At 39.2% G+C, this 28,000-nt stretch overlaps 2 protein-coding genes across 5 annotated transcripts; one reads left to right on the top strand and one right to left on the bottom strand.

Annotated features, from left to right (window-relative positions):
- Nucleotides 1-7: 7 nt before the first annotated feature.
- ITGB1BP1 (integrin subunit beta 1 binding protein 1) lies at nt 8-8,690 on the bottom strand. 4 transcript variants are annotated; one of them, XM_038130703.1, is made up of 7 exons: nt 8,622-8,690; nt 7,176-7,276; nt 6,180-6,258; nt 5,335-5,471; nt 4,057-4,149; nt 1,079-1,228; nt 8-368 (listed from the first exon to the last, which is right to left on the bottom strand). In XM_038130703.1, exons 2-7 carry the CDS (start codon nt 7,245-7,247, stop codon nt 297-299), a joined length of 603 nt encoding a protein of 200 aa, XP_037986631.1. In that variant the 5' UTR covers nt 7,248-7,276; nt 8,622-8,690; the 3' UTR covers nt 8-296. The 4 variants fall into 4 exon arrangements, with proteins under 4 accessions (XP_037986631.1, XP_037986633.1, XP_037986632.1 ...); XM_038130705.1 differs by having other exon boundaries at nt 1,079-1,190; nt 4,057-4,121; nt 8,622-8,673; XM_038130704.1 differs by having other exon boundaries at nt 7,176-7,273; nt 8,622-8,673.
- Nucleotides 8,680-27,955, top strand: CPSF3 (cleavage and polyadenylation specific factor 3). Its single transcript, XM_038130702.1, is given in 19 exon segments — nt 8,680-8,715; nt 8,717-8,832; nt 9,327-9,390; nt 9,794-9,891; nt 10,855-10,983; nt 11,745-11,922; nt 13,521-13,610; nt 14,630-14,780; nt 17,001-17,176; nt 17,697-17,855; nt 18,608-18,754; nt 19,712-19,864; nt 20,273-20,381; nt 21,103-21,201; nt 22,248-22,342; nt 22,887-22,974; nt 24,997-25,066; nt 25,650-25,746; nt 27,758-27,955. Coding segments are annotated over 19 exon segments (2,145 nt in total). The 5' UTR covers nt 8,680-8,691; the 3' UTR covers nt 27,860-27,955.
- The last annotated feature ends 45 nt before the right edge of the window (nt 27,956-28,000 follow it).

Below are 28,000 nucleotides of genomic sequence, written 5' to 3'. Positions count from 1 at the left end.
AACGAGGTAGAAGCAAGTGTCAGTTTTATTTTACATTTCTGCAATATTGACATTAACATACAAAACATGATTTAGGAAAAAGAGAAATTGTGTTAAATATAAAATTCTGTAATGTCCTGGACACTGAAGATGGAATCTTCAAGTCATGTTTGGGGAATGCCAGAGTACCATGTGCAAGGTTGTGTGGCTCTTCTTTGCACAGTAAGGCTTTCCTAGGACTGTGTGAGGCTCCAAGCTGTCCGTGGTGTCACGAGGAGCCCCGGTGCCTCCCACATGAACACTGCTGCCGAAGGAAATCAGGACTTCTCCGACATTAAAACCGAATCAAAGGCTGTAGACAACACTTTGCAAATGGCTTGTGCTTGTTCCTAAAAAACCCAAACACACGTTAACACCTTCTGAAGAACTTCTACACTTCTCAAAACTCATTTAAAACAGAATGTGTCCTTCATTTTGCTTTGTGAGACCCAGATATCACCTGTCTGGCCTGCAATGACATGTAAGAGCTGTCTTACACGAGCTCTTTTGAACCAAGCCAGAGTTCTGGCTGTCAGTATAGCACAGCACCAGCATTCAGAACCTAATTTTTTGTGTTCCCCAGTGCTGCCAGCCAAGGGTCAGTGTTATCACAGCATCCTAACAATGAATTCTACTACTCATAAGAAGGGACCACCTCCCTTGCTTACAAATATGGTTGCAAGCTCTATTACCAGAATTGTCACTCCATCCCTTCCTGCTCCCAGGAGATTTTTGTTTTGTTTGGAAATACAAGTGGAGATTGTCCATAGGTGCTGCCATAGCACCCTTTAGACTGGACACAGCTTTCTCAGGTGAGTACAGTCACTGGCAATTTTAGGGAATGTAGGTGTTTTCCTCAAAGATGATCCAATGTAGGCAGCAGGGCTGTTTTCCCCTCCTCAGCCAGCACACATTTATACCTTTTTTTTTTTTTCACTGAAGTAATCCTTCTGCCAAAAAGCCTTTACAAGGGCCTTGGGTTTTAGAATCTCCCTAGAATCTGATTACTGGAATCAGAATTCCAATACCTAATTTAAATACTGAAAGCATAAACTCTTACCAAACTATTGCACTGATATACCCAGAGGCTGCATTCTTCAGAGGCTGCATCTGTTGTCTTCAAAGCCAGTAAACTTTTTCCTGCTCCCAGACCATCATCATAGCACACCATCCTTACAATCAAATAGAGAGCATGCCTATGTAACACATCCTGAAAGCACATGGCAAATCAAAGTTACTCTGGAACAGTGCAACAGATATTTCAGTTTTCCATGTTTTTATTCTTACTTACAAAAGACTACTTGAGATTTATTTAAAGGAGAAAAGTTTTCCTTGGTAAATTCCTTTTTTTTTTTTTTTACTTGAGAGTTTAGTCAAGATTTTAAAGAGTGGTGGCTAAGCACAAGTTTAGCTTTAATTTTTGCTTCTACTCCAGAAGTGCATTCCTACGTGGACTGCGAAGACAAGCTGAGAGAGTTGTTCAGCCAGGAGAAGAGAAAGCTCTTGGGGAGACTTTGGGGCACCTTCCAGTACCTTAAGGGGGTCTGCAAGAGAGCAGGAAAGGGACTTTTACAGGGGCATGTAGTGACAAAAAGGGGATTTGAATGGCTTTAAACTGAAAGAGCAGGTTTATAGTAGGTTATTGAATTTAAGGTAAGAAATTCTTTACTGTGGGAGTGGTGAGGCACTGGAACACGCTCAGAGAAGCTGTGGATGCCCAATCCCTGGAAGTGTTCAAGGTCAGGTTAGAGGGGGCTTTGAGCAACCTGGTCTAGCAGGAGGTGTCCCTGCCCATGGCAAGGGAGTGGAACTAGAGGATCTTTCAGATCCCTTCCAACTCAGCCCCTCCCATGATTCTATGGTGACATTCCTGGCCATAATCTGAAAGTGCACATTCACTTCTCACCAACCCTCACTCAGCCTCTGTGACAGGTGGGAAACTCTGTCATTCTGGCACAAAGGTAACTTTAAACAACTTCTTACTTTGCCAGTATTTTTCCCCTGTCTCAGTCTTGGGAAGAATACACACAAGAAACTGTTCCCAGAAAAAAGTACGGACAAGGTCAGTTGCTTTGAGGGGCAGTGGCCACGTGGCTGTAGCCAGGCTGTTTGTGACCAAAACCACAGGATGTGTCCTGACTCTTCTACAGATCTTGTCTGGGAGAAGTCTACTCTCCATCAGAGATGCAGGATTTCCAACACTTCTGATTTTGGCCATTCCAGAGAGGAATTGGTAGAAGACACCCAGTACAAGGTCTCTGCAGCTGTACCCTACACAAAGCCTTTCTTCTCCAGCCATCCTGCCCTCTGATCATACTCATCTGGTCAATTCCAGTCATACCATCTCCAGGGTCTTAGGAATTCTAGACAGCTCTGTTTCTGTGTTCATGGCATCAAACACCTGTCTCTGTCAGCTGAAGGGTCTAAAGAGAGCCCACTTTGATACAGAAGCTGTAGAAATGGGCAGTGAGCTTGCTGCCTGCCTTGGAACTCTGGAGGGAAAGACCTCCACCACAGCCCTCAGGTCACCTTGCTGAAAAATGTCTCCATCCTGAAGCTCACTCAGCTCATTGCTCACATTGCTCTCACCACCAGCAATATCACACCATGCTCAGAGCAGCTGGAGCCTGCCTAGAGCTTACTGCATCCACCCTCCCATCTCTGTAAGAAAGATGCCAAGACTTCATCAAATTACTCGTAACTCTCAAGGGCTGCTTGCTTGGAACTTGCTACAGTACTAATGTGTATGTGGATTATCACTAAAAGAGGGATGATAGAATTCTTTTGAGTACAGTCTCCTTGTAAATCAATTTCTTCCCATCCTTTCAGTATTTTGGAACTCTGTGAAAAGAATTTGGTGAACTAACACACTGAAGGACAAATTAAATGCCTGCAGTGACACAGATGCAGACAGCCAGAATTTGGGGAACAATGCAATGCCACAAATTGTCAGTGCAAGCTAGCTTAACCACAAAAGGCTTCATCTGCTTGTGCGTGCTTGCAACTTGAAGACAGAAAAGCGATGGATGAAAGTCTTAAATTAGCTATTTGATCTTTATCAAAGCACAAGGGAATTTAAATAATAGTGTAACCTATGTTTTTAATGAGAATTAAGAATTTAGGAGAGCAAAAACAGAATTTGAAAGAATTCAAAGTCTGAATAACAAGTACTACCCTTCCTCCCAGGCATTAGAAACAAGTGGCTTATTTTCTGAAGGGACCAAAGGAAACTTTTTGGCTCTCTTCAGAGCATTCAACCATTAAGCAACCATTCTCTGTGCTCATACTTGAGGCTTTCATGAACAGGCATCGCTGGGTTGTTGATGGGTCAAGGCTTCATAAGGCCAAGTATTTATGGTATCTGGGGCTCTGAGGGCAACCAGAAGGAAACCACATGGCTGCAACACAAAGCTACACAAAGGCAACTGGAGGGCCCTCGGGAAGAGACCGGATTTTTATTTTTAGCAAAGAAGCTACTTGAAGTGCACTAAAGGAAAATAAACTACATGTAGGAAATGATGCAAACAAAAAGTAGGCTTGATCAATAAAGTAGAATCATGAGGTTTTAATGCTAGAGTGAACTCTTAACTCTTGGATTAGGAGTGCAAGGATGGAACTTAAAACAGCTGGGCAACTCAGGTATTCTTAGAAAAACTCCATCCTTTGTTTTTCCCTCTTCACAGAAACACCAAGAGGAACTAAATGCCTTTCTAACTTGGGCTCAGGAACCTATGGTCTTGGCCACCACAGTCACACTACTTCCCCCCACGAAATAATGGTGCCCAAAGAGTATTACCAAAGACTTGCCTGCCTTTTGTCTGGTGCTCTATCTCAAAATCTCTATTATTTTTGTCATAAATCCAGGAAAACACAGCCTGTGGAGATATGACATGAAGCAGTGCTGCTGGGAGAGCTTGTTAGTTTCACTTTTGCTTAAAGCCAGAAATAACATTTTGGTCACACAGATCATCTACCAGAGAAATAAATGAAAGCACTTTTCAACTCTCATCAGAAAGATAAGTTGGGTGGAGCACTTACATACTGATCAGATGTGGAAACTTTAATGCCGTATTTGGAAACTCCCATAATAAACTCCTCTTCACCTGGAACAAAAGGTAACTTTCCATCTTGCTTTGGAGGGAAACAAACAAAAGCCTTTAGTGCAGACAGAAGAACATGAACAATGAAGATACATAACAGAAAACATATTTATGTGTACTTGGGTCCACTGGGTCAGCACCACCACAAACCCTGCTCAGATCCTGCTCTGTGGGGTCTGCCCAGCACTCACCAGTCTTTTAATGTTAAGTGAAATACATTCAGGGGTCACAGGACATTAGGAGGCATTTCTTTACTGAGAGGGTGACCAGACCCTTGAACAGGCTTCCTAGAAAGGTGGTTGATGCCCCAAGCCTGTCAAGTGTTTAAGAGGCACTAAGACAATGCCCTTTACAACACATTTAACTGTTTGTCAGTCCTGAAGCGGTCAGGCACTTTGGACTGGTGGTCACTGTGGGTCCTTCCCGCAGAAACACTCTATTGCATTCTGCTCCATTCTACTCTAAATATCACATGGTTCCAGAAAGGAATTTGTCGTCTCAGGGGAGAGTTTGGCCCTGTGGTCAAATCAGGTTGGCTGAAAAATCGTGCATGGCCTGTCATGCTGCACTGACCCAAGGTGATCCGTGTTCCACTGGCAGCCCTTTCACTGTTTGGCTACAGTAATAGTTTCAGCAAATATGCAGAAATGGCAAGTTGCTGCACAATAAACAGACATTCTGTGCTTTTAAAAATATGTAATCAGCTACCTAATGAGAACAACCAGTTATGGCTTTCAGTACAAAAGTAAGTACAAGCAACCAGAGTTTGGCAAGGATGACCCAAATATTATTAAGGTTCTTTGGTCACAGGTTCATGAGTGATGAAACTTGCAGAAACTTGACATCTTCCTCTATGGGAAAACGTTTTACAATAGTGAAGAATCTGGGGAGATATTCCTTCCTGGATACTGATCCTAATCGTGCTGGAGGCAATGTAACAGCTTTCAGCTGGGACTTGCTCAATAAGGACTCATGAAAAGGGCCTTGGCTCTGAGCCTGCTTCTGCAGAATGGTTCTCTGTGTGCATCTTCTCCAGTCACCTAAAATTACAGAACTGCGATGGCTTTTGAGATTCATATGTTAATAGTTAAGTATGCCACTTTCTTCAAGTAAGTCTAAAATTTAAAGATGTCAAACCACAGGATAAATAAAAAAGCCCACACCGAAGTTTAAGATGTTTTGACTTTGTTGGTATTGCCTTTTGTCACCCACTTACCTGTGCAACATCTATGTAATTTATCAAGTCCAGTGGCCCTTCAAGACTTTTGCTCTCATTGTATTTCAATTTTTCAATGGCACCAACATATTTAACTCTGAATTCTGCACATGTATCAGAATTACTATTGCTTTGTCCTGCAACAAAGTAAAACAAAGCCATTCTGAAGACTTCCAGAACTGTAATGCTATTCTAATTGCCGTTGACAGGGCTAACATAATAAATTCCCTAATTTTGCAGACTTTCATCAAAGACTTATCACAGTATATTAACTCCTCTTTAATGAACTGTACTGGATTGATTTAGAACAGACCCTTGGTAAAGGCAACAGCTTTGTATGCATACATGATATTGGTATAAGCAGCACTGGTTATGCCAATTCAAATGTGGAGTTAACCTTGAATCAGAAAACATAAAAAAGCTGGTTCTACTTTTTGAGGTCTATTTGTTTCAAATTAGCTGTTTGGTCCAACAGTGATACACTGGTAACTGAAAACAAGTAAAATCAAATCTTATTTCCATTATTTTGGTGCAAATGTAAACTTAGAAAAGCAGAAAACAGCCATCCAAAAAGCTGTACAAGATTTGTGCTGGTAATAGACTGGTAGCACAACTAAGTTTTTCTTCCTCAGACACTTTACTTTGAAAACAGTGACTCAATCCTAGACGAATTATTAATAATAGAAGCCTAGGGCTGTGCCTGCATTAGTTACCAGGCTACCTAACAGATTCACTCAGTATTACTGAAAATACCTATCTTAAGCTTTTCCATTTTCTGCTGTTTTATACAAAGACAGAAAGTTAATCCTGCTGTACCCATATCTGCTCAAGCTCTGATTACGTACCTGAACTTTTTGTGGAGTCTGTATCTAGGCTGGCCACAGTACTAGACCTGGAAAGTCCCCCAAGGCTGGAATCTACAGACTAAGAAAAAAAATCATCATCATCACAAAGTTACAGAGAATGTGTTAACAATTCACTTCTAGATGTCCTGCCTCTACTATTTAAAAAAAAAAACAACCCTGCAGATTATGTTCTAGTTACTTCAGCAGCACTGGAAGATAGGGAAGAAAAAACAGTACCACCTGTTTCTTTCCTGAAGTTATCTTTCTGCCCCAGTGCAGATTGGACTGATAAAAGTTCATCAGGAACCCTTGAGAAGTCCACAGATATTTTAAAAGAAGGAGGAAATGAGAGAAGAAGAGAAAATGAACCTTAAGGTTATGTCCAGAGAAAAAGGAAAAATAAACCCTAGGGTTATGTCCAAATATTTCTGGTACTGCAATATTACCTTAAGAAATTGACAACTACATGCTTGTCACCAATACTTAAAATAACATAGCAGTGCAGGGGAAATGAAACAGCACCTTGGAAAATCCAGACTATTCAAGTCATCATTCTAAAACTAATCAGACAAAATGTACACATTATTCAAAATTAAGAATACTTTTAGAGATACTGAGAAACCAAAAAGTACTGAAGAATAAACTCATTCTTGGTACCTAGCACCAGGCACTGTCCTTAAAAGACAAAATTTAAGAACAAATGTACTAATTTTTCCTTCACACCTTTCTATGTGCTGCAAGAAAATCTTGTGTTTGTGCAATTCACTGTGGAAGTGACTGAGTATCCATCTCAGAATACATGGGCTTTATGATTGATAGGTATTTTTAACTCTCATAAATGATGAATCTGATGAAAGGAAGTAGAAAGTTCTCTTTGTGGAACATGGCATTTTATGGAAATCACATCCTACCATCAGTGCAAGTGAACCACTGAACTGTTAACTTGGAACAAACCCAAGGGCTTCCCAAAGAGAATAAACACCACCTCCAGCTTACCTTGCTTTTAGTGCTGATTTCACTGCTTTGTGAGCTGCTGCTGCTGTGTCGCTTTTTTCCTTTTCTAAACATTTTTTCATAATTGGATCAAAGAAGATCTTCTAGGTAGAAAAAATTAAAATTAAAGCCTGTCATATCATCAAAGGAAGGAGGTCCAGGCAAATACCAGTGACTGTGTCCAAAGTGGACCAAAACTGGAAATTTGCTCAGGACTCTGTGAATGGAGGTAGGAATTTTACTCTGACGCTCTTCATGCATGACTGGGGAAAGTTCCTCAAGCTCTCTGCTAAAACTTCCTTTTCCTTCTGAATTGCCAAAAAAGGCTACTACCTAGTTTACAGAATGTCACAAAGGTCAGTTTCTAATGCAAATAGATACATTTAGGAACAAGGCAAAATTTAAAACTTATCCCCATCTAAATATTAGGTGATTTTTACTTGTGAGTACAATCTAAATGCCCTATAAAGTGCATACAACACATTCCCTGCTCCAATAACTGTGTTTCCAATAAAACAAAACAAAAAGCAAAATCTATCCCCCTGCCACCGCCCGACTAAAGACTCCCCCACAACCAAACAAAAAAACCACAAAATACCCTGAATCCCAACCCCAACCTAATTCTGAAGAACTACTGACTGGAATACTCATAGGAACGGCCACTACCACTTAACATAATCCTGAAAATTAAGCAAAATATGTGGTACATTTACTGCATTAGAACTGAGCTCCTGGGAGTTCTGAGAGGATTCCAGAACCCTGTGTCCCGTGCCTGCCCTACTAACACCTTGCTTCGCTTCAACTTTGGCTGGCCAGTGTCAAGCAACGGGATGCTGGCTCCCTGTTTCTCTGAAACTCTGTTTCTCAGCTTCAGAGACGAATTATTATCATTACAAAACTTTAGAAACTTTGAGCAGGTGGAAGAAAGAGGACAATGGACGATGACAGCATATGGAAGACGGCTCACGCTGTAGAAAATAATGAAAGTAGCACAAGGCGGAGCTTAGATGCGCGATGCCGTGATGGGTCACAGCCCCTCGGCCGCCGCTGTTCCGCCACTAGGCAAACACTGGGTCCCCGGCGGACTAAAAGCCACTCAGGGCAACCAGCGGTGCGCAGGGCAGGGCGGTGTCCAGCGCACCCCCGAGCCCCGGCTCCCAGCGTGGATGTGCCGGCGCCTCCCGCACAGCGCCCGCGGCCGCTCCAGGAGCGCCCCCGCAGCGGCCTCCGAGGGGCCTCAGCACCCGCGGCTCCCGGGCGATCCGGGTGCGTTACACGGGCCCTCAGCAGCTCCCGGGCTTTCCGCGGAGCATCTCTGCCCCAGCGGGTGGAAGGGGCGGCCCGGGAAGCCGGGCAGGGCAGCACCGCATCCCGCCTTGGCTTCCCGTTCCTCCCTCCGTCCCGGGCCGATAACCCGAAAAGTGACAGAGCGATGCGGCCACTGCTCACCGGGCGCGCCGGGCCCCGCTGGCTCCCGTTCCCGCTGCCGCTGCCGTTCCCGATCCCGCTGCCGGCGCCGATGCCGTTCCGGGTCGCGCGGGGCGGGCGCAGGCGCGGCGGGCGGCGGAAGGCGGCGGGAGCGCGGCGCGATGGCGGCCAAGCGCAAAGCCGAGGCGCTGATCCCGGCCGAGGAGAGCGACCAGCTGCTCATCCGGCCCCTGTGAGCGCCGGGGCGGCCGCGGGCCGGGGGGCGCGGGGGGCCGGGCCGGGGCCGGGCAGCGCCGCTGGGAGCCGCCGGGAGAGGTGCCGCTGCAGGCTGAGGGTGCTTGTGGTGGCGTTCCCACAGGCTTTGGTGTGGGGACGGCTTGGAGATGCTACTCCAGGCTTATTCGGCCCGATTTCTTACTTAGGTGAACTTTAATTATATGTGCCAATAGTTTGAGACTCGAGTGCTCATTAAAAAAAAAAAAAAAGGCCAAAATAATTTCCTCAAACGGGTTGTTTTTATTTCTGCTGCGTTACGTAGGGCCTCATTTCCTTTGGGATAAGTACAGCTGTTCAGGTACTTTGGATAGCTGAGCTTAAAAGGGCCGTACAGTTCTTATTTCTACACAGAAGAATAACCCCGGTAAACGCATCCAGTGTGAGTTGTTACGGGTACGTCTGTGCAGTGTGAGTTGTTTCAGTCCTCATGACTTTGATATCCTTTTGCAGAGGTGCTGGCCAAGAAGTAGGAAGGTCATGCATCATTCTGGAGTTTAAAGGAAGAAAAATAATGGTAATTATTGCATGGATATGTTTGTATGCCCTCTCAGTGTGCTACTTCAGATCACCAAAATTATCTGAAATGTTGCAGGTTAAATTCAGCCTCTGCTCTGAAGTCAGAGACAGTGCTAGAAAAGGGACATTTTGTAGCCTTCTGGAGCAGTATAGCATGTATGACATTAGGCATCACAGAGGCTGTGCTGCAAAATAAAACCCTCTCCCTATATAGAATGTATGTGCTTCCAACCCAAACCATTCTCCTTGAAATCCAATGCTAAAGTAATGCTTAATGAAGAAAAAGCTTTTTTTGTGTGATGCTAAAAGTTACCAGTCACTAATAACTATGCCACAGACCAAGATGGAAGAGGGTTTTTAATACGTTCTGCTAGAAGCTTTAACTTTCTTTCATTTTCCAGCTTGATTGTGGAATCCATCCTGGGCTGGAAGGAATGGATGCTCTTCCTTACATTGATTTGATAGATCCAGCTGAGATTGATCTCCTCCTTATTAGTCAGTAAGTGGCACCCAAAAGCACAAGTAACTTGAGGTCATGGTCTGAGCTGTGTTCACTTGTAGGTTCTTAAGAGAGGCTGAAAAATAAGTGTTATTTAGATGGTAAAGGTCTAGTTTCTGGGTTTTTTTTTAAAAAAAAAAAGTTTGAAGGATCTCCATTTAGAATTAAGGACTGAATATTGAGGATGTTCATTCACATTTGACATTACAGCTCTTCTCTGAGGTCACTCTGATTTCTGACTGTTTTACAGCCTGGCCTGCTTTAACACCATTGTGATAGCTTGTGTAGTGAGTTTTCTACACAAAGACTGCAGAAGAATATTGGTTATGTTTTTTGCTCTGTTGGCTTTGATTAGAAAGATTCTTGGAGACTTTGAAGATTTGAATGTGGTTTATGTATTGCTTAGTGGCTGAGAGACAAGGAGAGCCATTTCTAAATGATGTAATCAGTAATAAAAAGCTCTCCATAAAATCCTGAGTTTTGTGGTATGTGTTTGTTCTACCTGTATTTCAAAAGTAGTTTCTTAAGATGGGTCTAACTAGAAGTGTGAACAAATAATTTAATTTTCAGAGATCGTGTTTTATTCTGTAATGTGCAACTTGCAAAATTAGGATCATGTTTTTAGCTTTCATGTATCTTTGATGTTTACTGTCCCTGGTTCCTGTTCCTTTTCTACCTCTAAATCTATACAGAAATCACAAAAATAAGGTAATTCTAATACTATACATGTATAGTATTGGCAATTATTGGAGAATTTCCTGTATTAGTTTTATCTTTTCTTGGTCATGTTTCTAGTTACCAGTCTGCAGAACATAGACCAGCACAGTTAACAACAAGGTTGGAAATTCTTTTTCTGGATTTTTATGACATCGTGTTAGTCCAGTGAAGGAGTGAATTATAGATATTATTTATTAGTGCTGTGTAATATGAATGTATTAATTGGATTTGTGTGTCTATTTTAAGCTTCCATTTAGATCACTGTGGGGCTTTGCCATGGTTTTTACAGAAAACAAGTTTTAAGGGAAGGACATTTATGACTCATGCCACAAAAGCTATTTACAGATGGCTTCTTTCAGACTATGTTAAAGTCAGGTAAGCTAACCTGGGGGCTGTCTCTTCCTGAATTATTTCACCTATTTCCCTTTCCAACAGGAAACTTTAGGTCAAGCTGCCAAAAGTAGCTGGATGAACCTGGATGTTGTCATAAGTAGCAACATTACCTATAACCAGATTAGAAGTGATGAATCATTTTACTACCTCATGGATAGTTTGTAGTGAATTTTAAGCTCCTAAAGATACAATTCACTCTTCAGGACAAGGACAGATCAAATATTAAATATAGAAAGAGGGTTCTGTTACTTACATGTTGGGGGTTTTTTTCTCTCTTATGTTTTTTGTTTTCTTGTGTGTCGTGCCTTGACACATTATTTCCATGTGACTGCAGTGGTCCTGAGTGTATCTCGACTCAGTTGTTTAGAGCTTGGATCAGAAACCTGATGAACAGTCCTCTTTTCACTTGTTTGTTCTGGGCTGGTAGGAAAAGCATGGATCCGTGTGGTTTTTGAGGACTGTTACTGGCTGAGCTGTAGATCTCTGCCCAGGCCTGGGTATCTTTCTGGTACCTTTTGAGAAACACAGAGCAGATACTTAACCAAAAAGACTCTTCTAGCATGGCCTTTCAAAAGAAAGATGCTTTAACTCTCCTTAAGTGAGCTACATTAGAGTAGCTGGGCTTGATTTCTAACGTGGGAAATGTGGCGTTACGGAATGGAAATCTGTCAGTGGGGAAAACCCAGGAAGTTTTTTCCAGCTGTTCAGATGAGCTGATATTTCGCCATTTCACTTGTACCCAGTAACATCTCAGCGGATGACATGCTGTACACAGAAACAGACCTCGAAGAAAGCATGGACAAGATTGAGACCATCAACTTCCATGAAGTGAAGGAGGTGGCAGGAATCAAATTCTGGTGCTACCACGCAGGCCACGTTCTGGGAGCAGCCATGTTTATGATTGAAATAGCTGGTGTGAAGGTATTTTCTCTTTCTTACAAGTTGAAATCAAGCCTGAGTACTAATATAGCCAGTAATTATTATTGTCTCTTATGTCCCACCACTGTGGCTGGAGCTGTCCAATAGACTTGGACTCAGGTCAGGGGGGAAAGGCCTTGGCTTAGGACATGTATTTTCTCATTGATTTAAACTGGCAAGTGACACAGATCAGGTAAGATGTTTGGATTGTATGGGAGTCTGAGACATGACTCAGATTTAGAGCACTGAACTTGTAGTTTCCCTTGCTGGGCTGATCAGAGGCAGGTGGTAGCTGAGGCAGCTGTGTGGAAGCTGCATTTTGGTAAAATCTGTGAACAGATATTTGTTTCTGTAATTCTCATTTATGTCTCTGCCTGTCTCAAGTTCTTATATGGCATTTGTCAATGCATGTGAGTTACATTTTTCTCATAACACTCCTGTGCTAAAGTACCTAAAGAAATAAGATGATTATTAATTTTAGGCACAGAGGGATTAAGTAAATCATATAATCACAGATAGCACTGTGCCAAAACCAGATACTTGAAACATGTTTCCTGAGTTGGAGTTCAGCAGGATAATCACTGTCCAAGGGAAGTCTCACACAGCCCTGAAGAGGGAAGAGAGAAGTTGGTTCTGAGGCTTGCTACCCAGTAGGAGTTTGTTCATGATTTATAAAAATTGAGAATTATATGAGTTTTAACTTTAAAAAAATCCTAGAAATAGAACTGAGTTTACAATGATCACAAGAAAATTTAGATCTCTTAGTGTTTCTTTTTTGGTTTTATTTCTGATTGAGGCATGATGACGAAAATTTCCCTCTTACTACACATGACTCCAATAGACTAGGTTTTAATATCATTATTCTCATTAATTCCCTGTGATAGTAGCTTAACCTGGCAGACCAGGTGTCTGCTGTCACTGACTGTATGTTATTTATTATTCACGTTTTCATCAATGGAATTATTGTTAAATAAAAACATGTCAATTTTGAAACCATCAGTTTGGGCACAGAGAGTTCCATTCCACCCTGCAGTTAAGAATCCATTAAAAATAAATAACTATTAAAAATTACTTCTTGGTGTGTTGGGGAACATGATTATTCCATTTGGAAAATCAATTGGATTACAGGCTTTCTTAGTATCAGAAAATATTAGAAGAATTTTTAATGAATAATTTATTGGATTATTCATTATATTTGCATTCTGGTATGTAAATGCAGTTTGATTTTGATTTACTTCCTTGTAGGAGTTGCTGTATTTTATGTTATGTCTATTTTTACTTCTTTGGGGTCAGTGCAAGTATGCAGAAGGCTGAAAATGGCACCTTGATATCTGAAATGAAAAATAGGAGCTTGATAATTGTTTACCTGGTTTTGTTGGAATGATGTTACTGCTTGAAAAACCTTTACTATTGAAGTTTAAATACTTGAAGTACTGTTGACCTAAAAATGTAAGCACTGCTCATATAAGAAGAGTCTTATTTAAAGTACAGCTGACCTTGTTATCAGAAATTTATTAAAACCATCTTTGCACAGTCTTTTAAAGGCTGCTGCCTGGTAAGAACCTGTAACCAGAGCACCTGCTTCTCTTTGTCTCCAACAGCTGTTATATACAGGTGATTTCTCAAGGCAGGAAGATAGACACCTGATGGCAGCTGAGATTCCCAATATTAAACCCGACATTCTTATAATTGTAAGTTGTGCAAAATTATTTCTTTTTGTTAGTGGTTAATTATGGATTAGGGGTATGACTTGGCTAAAGCCAAAATGGAATGACAAAGACAGTGGAGATTTAGAGGTAGGGATTTGTGTTAAATATCCAAAATACTTGGGTGTCCAGAGCTCTGACATTGCTTCCCATTGTATTGAAAAGTCTAATTACAATTTTATAATTCTTCTGATGAAGCTCCTTAAGGCTCTAGACAGACCTTTTTGAGATGGGAGATTTATTAGATTTTGGCTTGCGTTACACTAGCCCAAATTTGACCAGGCATCTCTTTTAGTAGATTCTAACCTACTTCCAGATATGTAAAGGATTTGTCCTCGGTGGAGGGGCCCTGAGTGTTATTCCATTTTTTTGTTTTGTTTTCTGAGTGAAATTATTTTATTCTGAATCCATGCTTGGAAAACAGCAACTCAAGGGAAACTTTATAAGGAGCAGTTTTAACTTTATAAGGAGCAGTTTTAGCTGGAAACAAACACTGGGAACTTTCAGAATTATTTCGTTTACTGTGTCCCTTCTAGTGTTCTCTCTAACTGATAATCTAATTTTAAGTCACATCAAAGTTTGTGTTTTGTGTAATTCCTATATTTGAAGTCTGGGGTTAAACCATGGCACATGTACCACTGTGGGCCCTGTCAGTGTGATCATCAAAGCTCTGACAGCATTTCCAGATAGGAAAATAAGTGTGTTACATTTGAAACCTCTTAAAAGAAGCATTGCAATTAATAGCTCTAACTTCTTTAGTACCAGCAGGATCTGTGTGTCCAAATTGCTTGGAGGGATTTGGGAGCAGGGAAGTTTTGGTTATTTGCCTTGGCAGGGTGGTTTTGGGAACTTGGGGAAACTTTTCCCTCTCTTTGACCCCTCTCCTTCCTCTCCTCAACACGTTAACAGCAGCACGTTTATCTGCTTTTTTTTGTTGGGTTCAGAGAAGATCAGGAATTACTCTGTGTGCCAGCCCTTTCACTGCTCTGTCTCTCCATTTGCAGGAATCCACGTATGGCACTCACATTCATGAGAAGAGGGAGGAGCGGGAGGCGCGGTTCTGCAACACCGTCCACGACATCGTCAACAGAGGGGGCCGAGGTCTCATCCCTGTGTTTGCCCTGGGTCGAGCTCAAGAGCTGCTCCTCATCTTAGGTATGTACCTTCCCAGCTGCTCTTAATGGAAAGGCACAGAAAGGGATTTAGAATGTTTTCAGGTATCATAATTCCTTGGACAACTCTTCAGCCATTTTACAGCGTGTTATTTACCTGATAATTTAATATATAATGCATGTTTGTACAAATGCAAAAGGTCAGTAAACCAACCAGCAGTTCTGCTTTGTGAAGTAGGATGGGAGACCTAGAAAGGAGGAGATGATGGTGTGGTAATATGTGCTTGGCTTTTGAATCTTTTTGAATCAGGATTTCAGCAATTAGGGACAATTATTACAAATAGAAAAACAACAACAAGAAGTTACAACAGCAACTGTTTTATTTAAACTGTACTGCTAAAAAAGGATATATTTTCTTCTGAAGTTCTGCTATTTTTGCACTTCGATTTACAAACCTGTATGAAAAACTCTATATAGGAAAAGCTTAGAAGACCACAGAAGACACTTCTAACACTTCTGAAGTCCTAATAATAACAAAAAGTAAATTAGGCTTTTGAACAAAAGTGAGTGAGAACTACCCATGAACGAAACAAGCTACTTCACATAAAATATATAGAGAGTTGTTACAAGGTACTTAAGCAAAAACAGATTTTAAGTAAATTATTCCCAGGCCTCTTTTCTTCCTTTTAGCACATTTAATCTGTACTATGTTACATGATTTTCTTCACTAGTCTTTCTGCTCGTTTAAAGGCTGGCAAGATCAAAAGAAAACTATCTCAAGCTTAAAATGCTTATATTTAGGGGTGTTGAATATGAAGTGATCTCTAAACTAGTTGAAATCTTTCTCACTTTTCATTTCAATTTAGCTCTCTGTTAGAAACTAGTTTGTTTTCAAAATGTCTTACTAGTCTATTCAAATGTTAACAACACATTCATATCTAGGCACGGGGTAGTATTTGATGTTGTAGAGTTATTTACTACTTCTCAGTGATTGCTGGGGGGGTTTAATTTATAGAGAACATAAAAACTGAACATTTTCAACCCTGCGTGGCCATTAGGTTGTAATTTGTTTGCCTCTCTTTGCTGTGTGTAGATATTAAACTGAGTTTCTAAAGATAAGCTTTAAAATATATCTAGGAAAGCTAGACATGCAGTTGGATGCTTAATTAGGTAGAAAATGCAATTGCATCTCACATACCTATGCAGTTGAGTCTGCAGGCTTCTCTGTTTATTTTTCTTCTTTCTGTAAGTGTATGACAAAAATAAAATACTGTGTAACGGTGTAGAACATTATGATGATGAATTGAGTTTGTGACTGGTTATCTTTCACTGGCTGTTTCCACCTTACACCTGAGCTTATTAAGGTAGCCATGGCAGTGAGCCTCTCTGAAATGTTGTGAGAAGCTTTGCCTGCAAATCAGAAATGTTAGGTAAAAGCACATTATAATGTCATTGTAAATGCACAAATATAGCCAAAAGAGTGTACCTCTATTTTTGGACTATGGTGTCTCAAAGGTACAGCATAAATATCTTTCAGACTAGCAGAAATGTATCCAAATGGTAAAATGGAGGAGTTATATTTGTACAGCTGCATTCTGATCTCTTCTTTGTGTTTAGGAAAGGTCATGGCTACTGTCATCAATGATAAAATAAGTTGTGATTTATGGAGGCTCTTTCCTTGATTTTGTTCCAGTTGGGCTTGTAAAATAGAATTGTTGGTGCTATACATGAAGCCAGGCTTTATAATGGAGTGATTCCTTCTCACCTTGAACTCCATGGATTTATTTTACAGAATGTTCATACAGTGATTTCTCATGAACAAATAAATCTGTGTGCAGGTGTCCCTGGCCCTTGATGTGTAATTACTATTTGACAGGGACATTTTAGCTTTAGTGTAGAGATGTAATAAAAGTTCTGTTGTTATGAATGTGGACTTAATGCAGTGTAGTGTCATGTATACTTTAATCCTTGTAGCTGAAGTTGGTGGTTGATTAAAATTTGACCTGCCAAAAGGATCTGAAGTTCACCTTTGTCATGTCTGTTTGCCTGTTTGTTTGTTTGTACTGCTTGTATATAGTTCTAGCTGGTGACTGTGTTAGAAAAGCAGGTGAAAGCAAAGGCTGTGATGGTGATTTTCTGTACTAAAAATGCAAATAATAATAACAAATAATCCTGCGGATGGAATTTTGTGTTTTGTTGTTTGGTGGCTGGGTTTTTTTGGTTTCGTTCTTTTTTATTGTTTTGTTTGTTTTGTTTTTTTTAGATGAATACTGGCAGAATCATCCTGAACTCCATGATATCCCCATATACTATGCCTCCTCTTTGGCCAAGAAATGTATGGCAGTTTATCAGACGTATGTCAATGCCATGAATGACAAAATCCGCAAGCAAATTAACATCAACAATCCTTTTGTTTTCAAGCATATTAGTAATCTGAAGGTAAGCTTGAGATTCTTACAAAAAGGTGAATGTGACAGAAGAGTTCATATTTGCTCAATAGTTTGCATGCTTAATATCCTGATATTACAGGATATTCTGAGTTGGAAGGGACCCACAAGGATCGTGGAGTCCAACCCTAAAGTGAGTCGCCCCTCCAGGGACTGAACTCACAACCTTGGTGTGTTTTTAGCACCATGCTCTAATCAGCTGAGCCAATCAATAATTTTAATATCCTAATAGATTGATTAGGTGCAGGTTTATGTCTTGCTGTCCCAGTGCTTAGATAGCTCTTTGAGGGAAGCTTATGCACCAAAATTTTTTCCACTTCAGATCTCTGTGCTTGCAGTTTAGTCCTTGTGGGTATCAGTAAGGTGAATTTTCCTGCAAAGGGCACTTTTTGTGAGGATGGGGTATAATCTGTGAACACAGGGCCCTTCTTGTACGTTGTTTAAGGGTGCAGCTGGGCTGTCCTTGGTTTAAGTGAGCTGTGGTAACTGATATTCCCACTGTGTCCTTCTAGAGTATGGATCACTTTGATGACATTGGCCCCAGTGTTGTGATGGCTTCCCCAGGTATGATGCAGAGTGGCTTATCCAGGGAGTTGTTTGAGAGCTGGTGCACAGATAAGAGAAATGGAGTCATTATTGCAGGGTACTGCGTTGAAGGAACTCTTGCTAAGGTGAGTTGCTAATGCACCACAGCCTCTTAATTACAGGTTGCATTCGTGTTAGGTTTTAAAAGAATTGGTCAATAGGAAGTGTCTTTGTTTGATTCACTGAGATTGTAGTTGTGGGTATGTATGAGTATGTAGTCAAAAGTGATTGCTTTTGGCTAGTACTAATGAAAAGTATAGACAATTTGCATATGGTCATTTCCAGTGATGTTATGTAGAATAATCTTTTCTAGGGGCAGTTATCTTGTCATGAGAAAGAATGACTGGTACTTTAGACCTCTCCACTGCTTAATTTTTCAAGAAGGTAGCCCTAATCCTAATTCTAGAGAAGTTGATATTAAGTCTAACACTACTTATATGTTAGAGACCAGACTGCCTTGTGCACCGTGTGCCATTGAGCATCTGTAGGGAATGAAATCCTTCCACATTCCAGCATCTAAGAGCAACCACAGCATCTAATTCTGCCCTTAGAGATAGAAATCACACACTTGTTACTGTTTTGATACAAGTCAGAGAGATTTATCTGGAAGAAGGATGAGCCCCCAGATCTGCTGAGGATGAAATGGTGGGTGTTGTGCATGTGTTTTTCATGTGTGAGTGTGTGTTCTGGGAAATTTTTGAGATTTTTTTCACTGCTTGCTTTACATTTAACGAGGCTGCCACTATTATTTCATTGATATTTGAAATGTAAAGCATTAGTTATACGGTGTCTATAGGAGGCTTTACTTTTTTAAATTAAGGTGCTTTTTCTTTTCTAGCACATCATGTCTGAACCTGAAGAGATCACAACTATGTCAGGGCAAAAACTCCCACTGAAGATGTCTGTGGATTACATTTCTTTCTCTGCTCACACAGATTATCAACAAACTAGTGAATTTATCCGGGCCCTGAAACCTCCACACGTGGTCAGTATCCATGCTGCCCTTTTCTCCAGAGTGGGATTCATCAAACCAGCTCACAGTCAAGGCAGGGACTGGTGTCTAGCAGTAGCCAGCATCCCTGTGCTTTGAATAATTAAAGGTGGAGATTTTAATCATTTTTTGTCAAGTTATCTTGGCAAAGTAAAAATCAGCTTGTTCTTGAGTGGGATGTGGGATCCCTGGGGATGACTTTCCAGACAATGGTGTAGGACATAATCTGTTTCAGCAGTGTTTTGGGAAGTAAGATGCAGTATGGACCAACGTTAAGTTGGGGATGCTGGTATTGGAATAATTCACTGGAATTGGCCCTGAAATAAGTAAGAAAACATCAATTGAAGGTATGTGCAGACAGCAAAAGACAAAGGCAGCACTTAGAGGGAAAAGCATGAGCAAATCATGGGAAGAAGAAAGTGTGAAGGACCAGAATGTGACAACAGCGACTAGGATCTGAAACTGGTGGTGAAACAGTGTGCATACATAGATAAGAAAAATACAGAAGAGAAGAGAATTAACTTGGCAAAGAAAATGGTGAACTGTGAAGCATCCTGTTTGAATTGCATGTTTATTATGTTTATATCTACACACACAGGCACAAAAATATAAAGCTAACTGACTTCTGTTGAACTTAAATTAATACTTCCCTTTCATAGTACAACAATATATTTGTGTGTGAAAACTTAAATGGGATCTCTGGAATGCACTCTGGTGGCATGGATTTTTCAACTGATACTCAGGGTTGTGAAATCCCACCCTTCAAATAATGCAGAGAATTCACAGACACAGAACTGTAATTGAGTTCACGTTTGCTACACTGTGACCTCGTGGAATTGCATTTGTATAAAGATGAGATTGAATATGGCAGTTTTCTTGGATAATTTGCTTACTAAACATGTCTGGTTGGACAAATAAATTCTGCTAAAAGGAAAACTGTCTTTTTTATAGATTTTAGTTCATGGTGAGCAGAATGAAATGGCCAGATTGAAAGCAGCATTGATACGGGAGTATGAGGATAATGATGAAGTTCATATAGAAGTCCATAATCCTAGGAATACTGAAGCTGTGACATTAAACTTCCGGGGAGAAAAACTTGCCAAGGTATGAAATCAGTGTTTTCTTATATGTAGAATGGAATTATTCTCTTCTGGTGTAAAAACTGCATGTTATCTTCCTAGCCTCTTTTTTTAATTGATTTAAAATTACATGTTTTCCAGGGTCTCAAAGTATGTGAACGTTTTGTTTTAGTTATATTTGGGGTTTGGTTCAGGGGTTTTTATTTTGAGGTTGTTTTTTTGTTGTTTTGGGGTTTTTTTGGTTCTTCACTCTTACAAACAATTCTTGTGTTAATGTCTCAGAAAGTTTTTAGGTTACTCTGACCTTCTTTTGTTTACAGAGTTAATTTTATACTCTGATTTTTCTGAGAGAACCATATTTCATCTCCATAATTACTTGATGCTGTGAATGCTTCAGATTGTTTTGTTGCACTGTATATGTTTTTCTCTCCAGGTGATGGGATCTTTAGCAGATAAGAAACCAGAGCAAGGACAGAGAATTTCTGGAATCCTAGTTAAAAGAAATTTTAACTATCACATCCTTTCTCCATGTGACCTCTCCAGTAAGTACAGACAGTCATGTGATCAGTGGATAATTGAAACTTACTGTGTCATTAAAACACTTATAATTCTGAGGTTTTTTTCCAGCAGTTTTGTGTTTCATAAGCAATTAGTGAACATCTTAGTTTTATTTCTTATTTGCTATAAGTTCTGAACTATTGTAGTGAGATGAAACGCATTTAACTCGTTCGCTCAAATTTAAAATCTTTCCTTTCTCTAACAGAAAAGAAGCAAAATTCCATTTCCCTTCTGGTTACTTAAAACCTTTTCCTCTGAAAGAATATGCATAAAACATTCCAGTGAGAACCAAAAAAGACCTCAATCAATAGTCCTACCATTCTCTAAAATGTCATTAGATTTTAGTGTAAAAAGCTACAGAACACAGAAAATATTTGTGTAATCCACCTATGCTTTTTATTACTCAGGGAATTGATCTGTTCTCAGAATAGAAGAGGAATTAAAGCTGAGGTCAGAGGAGCTTGGGGGAAAGCAGTTCATTGTTTGTCTGTAAAGGCAGGACAATAAAACAAGCTGGTTTCCTAACCACAAATACATTATTTATCTTATAACAGGTGTTCCACCTTCCCCTTTACAAATTGCTCTTTTCAGCCTCCTTGTCTTAAATGTAGCAATGCTATTATTTATCTGTGATGACAGTTCTGTTTATTAGACAGTAAATTCAGAGGGGTCGTTTCTAACATGCTGTTTCTCAAATGGTTTCAGATTACACGGACTTGGCGATGAGCACAGTGACCCAGACCCAAGCCATTCCCTACACGGGCCCTTTCAATCTGCTCTCTTACCAGCTGCAGAAACTCACTGGTGTGTGCTGGGCAGGACACGGCCGTGAGTTACACTGGCCAGCCTTTAAAACAACTTCCAGCCTTCAGAGGTCTTCTGAGTGGGGATTTCTTTGTATTTTACAGCTTTCATTAGACTATGCAGCTTCTGCCAGATGCAATTTATGAGTGTGACACAGCTTTGGGGGGGATTCTACTGCATTCATATTACAAAGTGATGAGCATATAGCAATATAGAGCATAGGCTGATTTCTGTCTCTGTCAGCCCCCAAAGTGAATGCTCTGGCCACTCTGATGGAAACTTTATTAATTGATCTTGTATCTCTAGCCCCAAATGGAATGACTGATGCCATCCAGTTAATCAAAAAAAGGACTCTGGCCTCCTTTGGGACAGACAGCCTCGTCTGTGCCTCTGCAAGAGGCACAAATTGGCTTTTTCTGGATGAGAAGCCATTTAAACCTGACACTGTGACTCTCACTGGCTTTCTCAAGGGTTAGGGGCAGTTCCTATTCTACACTCACCTTGCAGATTCCTTTCCCAGATTTAAAGCTCAGAATTTTTAAAATTCTCTAGTGTCAGAACCAAATTCATGTCACTAGTGAAGAGAACACCTATATTCAGTTGAGGTTCAGGTCTCATAACCCGAGTGCTAGCAGGCACACAAGTGCTTTTCATTTAAGCTCTATGCTTATGTGAGCAATGGTTTATCCTTTAAGGGGTAAGAGCTGGTTACTTCTGCAAATTGAGCAGAATTAACTAAATTTCTCATATATTTTCTTTTTTGATGATGTACTCAGTGTACTAAGCTAGTCAAATACGAGGATTCAAACCAAGTCAAGTGGCCAAAATTAACTAATAAAAAACCCCCAAACAATCCAGAACAAAGAAAATAATATTGTCAGGTAAGGGAAGAGAATATGGGGTTCCATTTTGTGAGCTACTCTGAGCAGTTGTGATAACAGACAACCTCTCTTATCCTCAAACTGACTTATTTTCTCACATGAATGAAGTTAGTCTTGCTTCCAGTATAATTTCATTATTGCTAACTCTTTGTTGTCACTCCTTAGGTGATGTAGAAGAAATAGAAATCCAACAAAAACCAGCCCTGAAGGTTTTCAAAAATATTACTGTGATCCAGGAACCGGGCATGGTAGTCCTTGAGGTGGGCATCGGTGAGGGAGAAAGAAGTATTTTGTTCTCCAGTTTCTTCAAAATAATACCATAGAGATGCCATGCAGAATTCAGTGTTTTAAGGAGTTTTCTGTTGTATGACGAGTAAAGGCTAGAACTAAGTTCCCCTTGAGCTGTGGTCCTGTGTGGATGTGTGTTGTTTGATTTATCCAGTGCCAGTTGGGTTTTTTTGCTGGATCTCATGAGTATAATGGCAGATTTGGTGTCCTTTTTTCATTTGGTAGATAGTAATTGAAAATAACATCAAATGGTTGTTCCTTCCTCCCCCAAAGCGTTGTGGTAATTAATTATTTTGTAAATGTTCTCAGAAACATTCAAAAGTTTGAATTTTTCATGGGAAGTTACTGAAGTACACCCAGTTAAAAGTAGTTAATTATTTGGTGTGAAATGTATAACAGCCATTTGAAGCTGGAATTCAGAGAAAAGCCAAAGGGAGAATGCAATAAATGTTATATTGTCTTTATGCTGAATTATTCACTCAGTCTAAATCATGAATTTATTTTTTTGTCTTCTAGTGGGTGGCAAATCCTGCTAATGATATGTATGCAGACACTGTGACAACAGTGATACTGGAAGTTCAGTCAAACCCCAAAATACAGAAAGGTATAAGTTTAATGCATGTTTATTTAACTGAGGCATTTCTTCCTTTTTTTTTTTTTTTTTTTTTGCATCAAGCTTAGAGGGAAATAATGCCTTCCAATAGATTGCAATCCCCTTATTGTATTTCCTTGCCTTATGGAACTTACTAGGGAGTAAAATTTGCTACTTAAAACAGAATTACAGGTTGGTCTTCATTATTTGTGACATGTTCATTTGTTGAAACTTTCTCTTACATGGCAACCGATAACTGCCTGTGGAAAACATGGCCTTATTAAAAATAAGTTTTAAACCTTGTACAAAAAAAACCTAAAGTGATTAAGTTTTGTATGGCCCAGTCCAGGCCATTTTTTGATTCTATGATTCGATATGGACAGATATTTTCACTGGATTATTTTCACTGGATTAGCTCTCTTGTATTTTTATTATATATTTTAATAATTTTGTATAATAGCAGTCAGTGTTCCTTAGGGGTTTAGTCCCATACCTGACTCAACATATTTGTTAAAAATCCTTTCACCTGAGTTTATAAATTTCCATAACAGTTCTTACTTTGTTTGGGGGTAAAGATTTTCCAGTCACCTTGACCCAAACAAATTCAGAGTGAAATGTTCTGATCTTGGTTGTGATAATTTTCACTATGTAAGTCCTTCTGGCCATGTGCTCTTGTTCTGCTCTATGAGACCAACCAAAAATAGAAATTTTATTTTTGAATGATACTTTGACCTCCTCTTTTTTTTTTCTTCCTTTATACAGATGGAAAAACTATTTCACTGTTTTGCCAGATTTTTTAAATTTCTTATTGTAGTATCTGTCCTACCTTGTGTTTTCATAGTCCACACTTTCTCTGTATGATTTGTTAGTGACAGTATCTAGAATCTCCATCCTCCACTGCCCTGAAATTATTTCTTTGTATTTTTATGTGCCTTTTAGCATTATCTCCCTTGTTGTTTTCTGGTGCTGATTTTGTCTGCTAATCTCAGGTGTGGCTTCTTTCAGTTGTTTTTTTTTTGTTCTGATTTGGGATAAAAACATTCTAAAGAGTTCTTGCAGTTGGTATTTTAGGGTATGTACACAGGATCAAAAGAGATCAAATTAAAATATCTGAAGTTATTGTTGCTTAGCTGACCATGTGCCTGTGTTTATCTCATTCCCAGGATAAAATTATATCTTGCTTAGTACATTCAGAGGAATGGTAAATTTTAATATATTAATTCTGAGTTTTTAATTATTATTATTAAGATTTAAGCTCGATCACTTGCAGTTGTAAAATTTTTCAAATAATTAATCAGAAACTTAATGCCACTGTGTTCTGAACTCTTCAGCTGATTTAGAAGTACTGAAAACCAGTTTTTCAAAAGACTTGAAGTTTTTGTATCCATCAATGAAAAGGGTACCAATTTTCACAACTACCCTTTTCTCCAGACTTCTGACTCTAACAATCAAATACTTAAATAATCATGTTCAAAAGAAAATCACTTGTTTTACACTACCTCTGAATTTTGAAACCAGGTCTAAAAAAATTTATTGTTTTTATTTCAACTCCTCTATGCTGAAATATATTCCAGGAATGTCTGTGCTTATTACTACTGCTCACTCAGTATAAAATAAATCTGTCCAGCTTAATTTTATTTTATTCTCTGCATGTTCCCAACCTCCATGATGTGGTAGTTTTGTGTAATAAGAGAAAATGGAGGGATTATAAACAACTGATAAAAGTAAATTATTTTCTCTATTAAGTAAAGGATATGTGAGATGTAATGAGTGTTAAGAATAAACGGGAGAAATAAAAAGTCAGAATGTGAATTGTGAATTTTTTTATTACTTTAAAATGTGATGAGAGAACAGGAATATAAAATGGAAATGTATGCATTTCCTTGATTCTCATTTTTAATAAATTGTTTAAACATACATATTTTATTTTTTTATTGTTTTTCAGGAAAGTCAGTTTGTGAATAGCATCTATCAATTAGCCATTTTTCCCTCCCAGTAAATGTCTGTGAAAGTAATTTTTTTTTTTCTTTTCAGCTGCAGTAAATAAGATTTCCAAAAAAATAGATATGGATGTATATAGGAAGAGAATGGAGATCATGCTTCAGTAAGTTGGTGTATATTTTTCTAAAGGAAAATGAGCAATGTTAACCACACAGATAGAATAGTTTTAGTATAAGAGAGTTTAAAGATAGTTGTGTAAAAATACTTCATGCAAATTTACTTCAGTCTAATTTCTGTGAAGGCCAGGAATTAAGTAAAGAAAGAGGTACAATAAAAAGTTCTCAGCATCATTAAAATTTTGAATACAGGGCCCAATTATGTCTTACAGAATCAGATTTTTGAGTTGTCTCCCAAAGTTATGCTACAAATGGCTAATGAAAACAACTTTGGATCACATCTCTTTTAAAACTTACTCTGATGTGTATTCTTTTATTTGTGTAGAATTCTTGCCTCTTTTGAAATCAAAGGAATCTTTCCCTTTGTTTATTATGAGATTGATTTGGTAAAATCCTTACTGTTATTTGATACCACTGTCATAATGAAGATTGATCTTTTTAATTACATTGGAGCGAGTTTAATAATTGTTGCTGAAAGGTGGTCCTCACCTGCAAAGTGAGCCCAGGGTTAATAGAAAAGCCTAAGTTTGCTGTTTGGCCACACCTCACACTCCTGGGTCTTTGCTTTAGGGATATGTTTGGAGAGGACTGTGTGAGTTCCAAAAATGACTCTGTGCTGTGCATCACAGTGGATGGAAAGACTGCCAACATCTCCCTGGACACTCGGGTATGTAAAGCAAAGCACCTTTGTGTGTGCTGCGTTCAGCAGTCCCCCGTCTGACACACAGGGCTGCCTACACTGTCATGTACTCACTTGCTAAGGAAATGTACTTGGTATCAAAACAGAGAGCATTCTTAACTAAAAAATGCTAGCAATGTTTATGCAACAAATGCAGTACATTTGGAAAAAAAAAAAACCAGTATTTTTCAGCAGCTCAGTTGTATGAAAAAAATTATTAAAGAAAGATTGTAGAAGAGAAACTGAGTTAACCCATAATTTTTAATGCTTTTAAAGCATGGCTCTGGTCTGAATAATTGAAAAGTTACAGGGTAGAAATGCTGTTAATAATTTTTTTTGTCATCTTGATCCTTTTGGAGCTAAGTTGAAAGCCTGAAATACTCACAAAAAGAAATACTTTATTAATTTACTAGCTTACAGATGTCATGCATGTTAGAAGGGTGCTTTAAGAAGCCATCACACCTAGTAATTTCAATAATTTAAAATAGTAAAGAATGGTTAAAGCCATGTCCTTCATGTTCTTAAGCATTTTAACATATTGTTAAGCATTCTTAAGCATTTAACATATATTTAACATATAGTCATTACTAATAACGTGTTAAACAAAGCTTGTGTATTGCCTCTATTTATAGTAATAATATAATGTAAATTCATTCTATGGAGCACCTCTCACGTGCTCTCCTTCAGGGGTCACAACAAATGTTTTAAGTGTTCTGCAAACCCAGAACATAAAGGTTAGCCCCTGCCAAAAATTTGTTACCTATTGAAACAAAACAAGTGAATGTTAATTACCTTAAGAAAATAGTGAGTTACAGTGGTTAACACACAACTTGTGCCATCTCTTTCAATTCTTTAATAAACATTGCTACATTTCAGTTTGTACATAGTACAGAAAAATACAGGACTGGTGAAAGAACTCTTGAAATAAAGAAAAAAGTAACTAGACTAGAAAAGGATGCATACTGCTTAATCAAGAAGTCTGATTTCATTTTTGTAATACGTCATTATTGTTGTAAGATTTGTGTACTGACAGAAAGCCCAGTGGCAGTTCAGTTAAACAGGGTGTACCTTGCACTTACTGTAGAGTCTGTGTTGGCAATGGCAAGCTTGTGCCATTGTGAACCAGATTTTACAAGGCAGATCTGTCCTTCTTCACCTGTGTATGTATCTTATAAAACTTTATTGCTTTAAAATAAAAAAGCTGTTCAGTGTAGATCTGACTGGCAGGACACATGGATTTATTTTTTTCCATGTTAACACTATGCTTTCACAGTTAACAGAATTTCAATAACATTGCTAGGTAACATTAAATGCATGTTTGCTGTTTTCAGTGCCTTTTTTCCTCCCCCCAAACCTTTATGGATGGAAAAATCAGAAGAGTAACAATACTGAATTAAAGGAGGTATAGTCTTAGAGTCTAGAAAGGCCACAGGACCAAAAACAGTATTACTACTCAAATGCTGCCCTTTGTTTCTGAAGTAGAGCAGTCAGGAATGTAGATCAAGGTTCATGTTTGGGGTGGGCATCTTTCTCTAGGAGAATTTGTTTTAGTAAAAAATTAATTTATTTGGATTATTTTTGTGTAAATGTTGTCATGTATGTGGGAACATCAGTGTGGTGCCTGTACCTCTAGTGACTGCATGTGTTTTGCAGTGTTAACCCTAATACAGTGTGAGTGAATTCACAGATAAAATAATATCTCCAGGAACTGAGTCTTCTGTGATTTTATTTGATTTCGAATCAAATGTAATCCACAAAATGCATTTTACATAGCAGTTTTGAGCATAAGACTTGAAATTAAGCTTCTTGTTCCTCAGCAGGACTTGCTTGAGTCTTCTCTGAACTCCTCTACATGCTGGCAGACCACTGAAAAACATAGAGTGCTGCTCTTGATAATTTCCGTGGCTGCTTTTTCGTTTCCCCTTGCGAGCATGCTTTGGGTGCTGACGGGAGCATGAAGTTGCCCGATGTTGTAACATCCTTCTCTTTCTGTTCCCAGACAGTTGACTGTGAGCCAGGAAGCGAAGATGACGAATCCCTTCGTGAAATGGTGGAACTGGCAGCACAGAGGCTTTATGATGCCCTCAGCCCTGTATACTGACCTCTGTAGATACTTTGGATGGCCTAAAAAAAATCTTTTAAAATTTCAATTTATTTGAGCTATTTTTTACGAGTAAATAGATTTTTTCTTGAATAAGTCAAAGGTTTCAATTCTGTGAATGTGAAAGTGCTGAGTTATTTC

This window comes from Motacilla alba, chromosome 3, assembly GCF_015832195.1.
Source record: "Motacilla alba alba isolate MOTALB_02 chromosome 3, Motacilla_alba_V1.0_pri, whole genome shotgun sequence".
NCBI lineage: Eukaryota > Metazoa > Chordata > Aves > Passeriformes > Motacillidae > Motacilla > Motacilla alba.
Note: the sequence above shows the minus strand (reverse complement) of the source record. Positions and strands in the feature narration are given on the sequence as shown.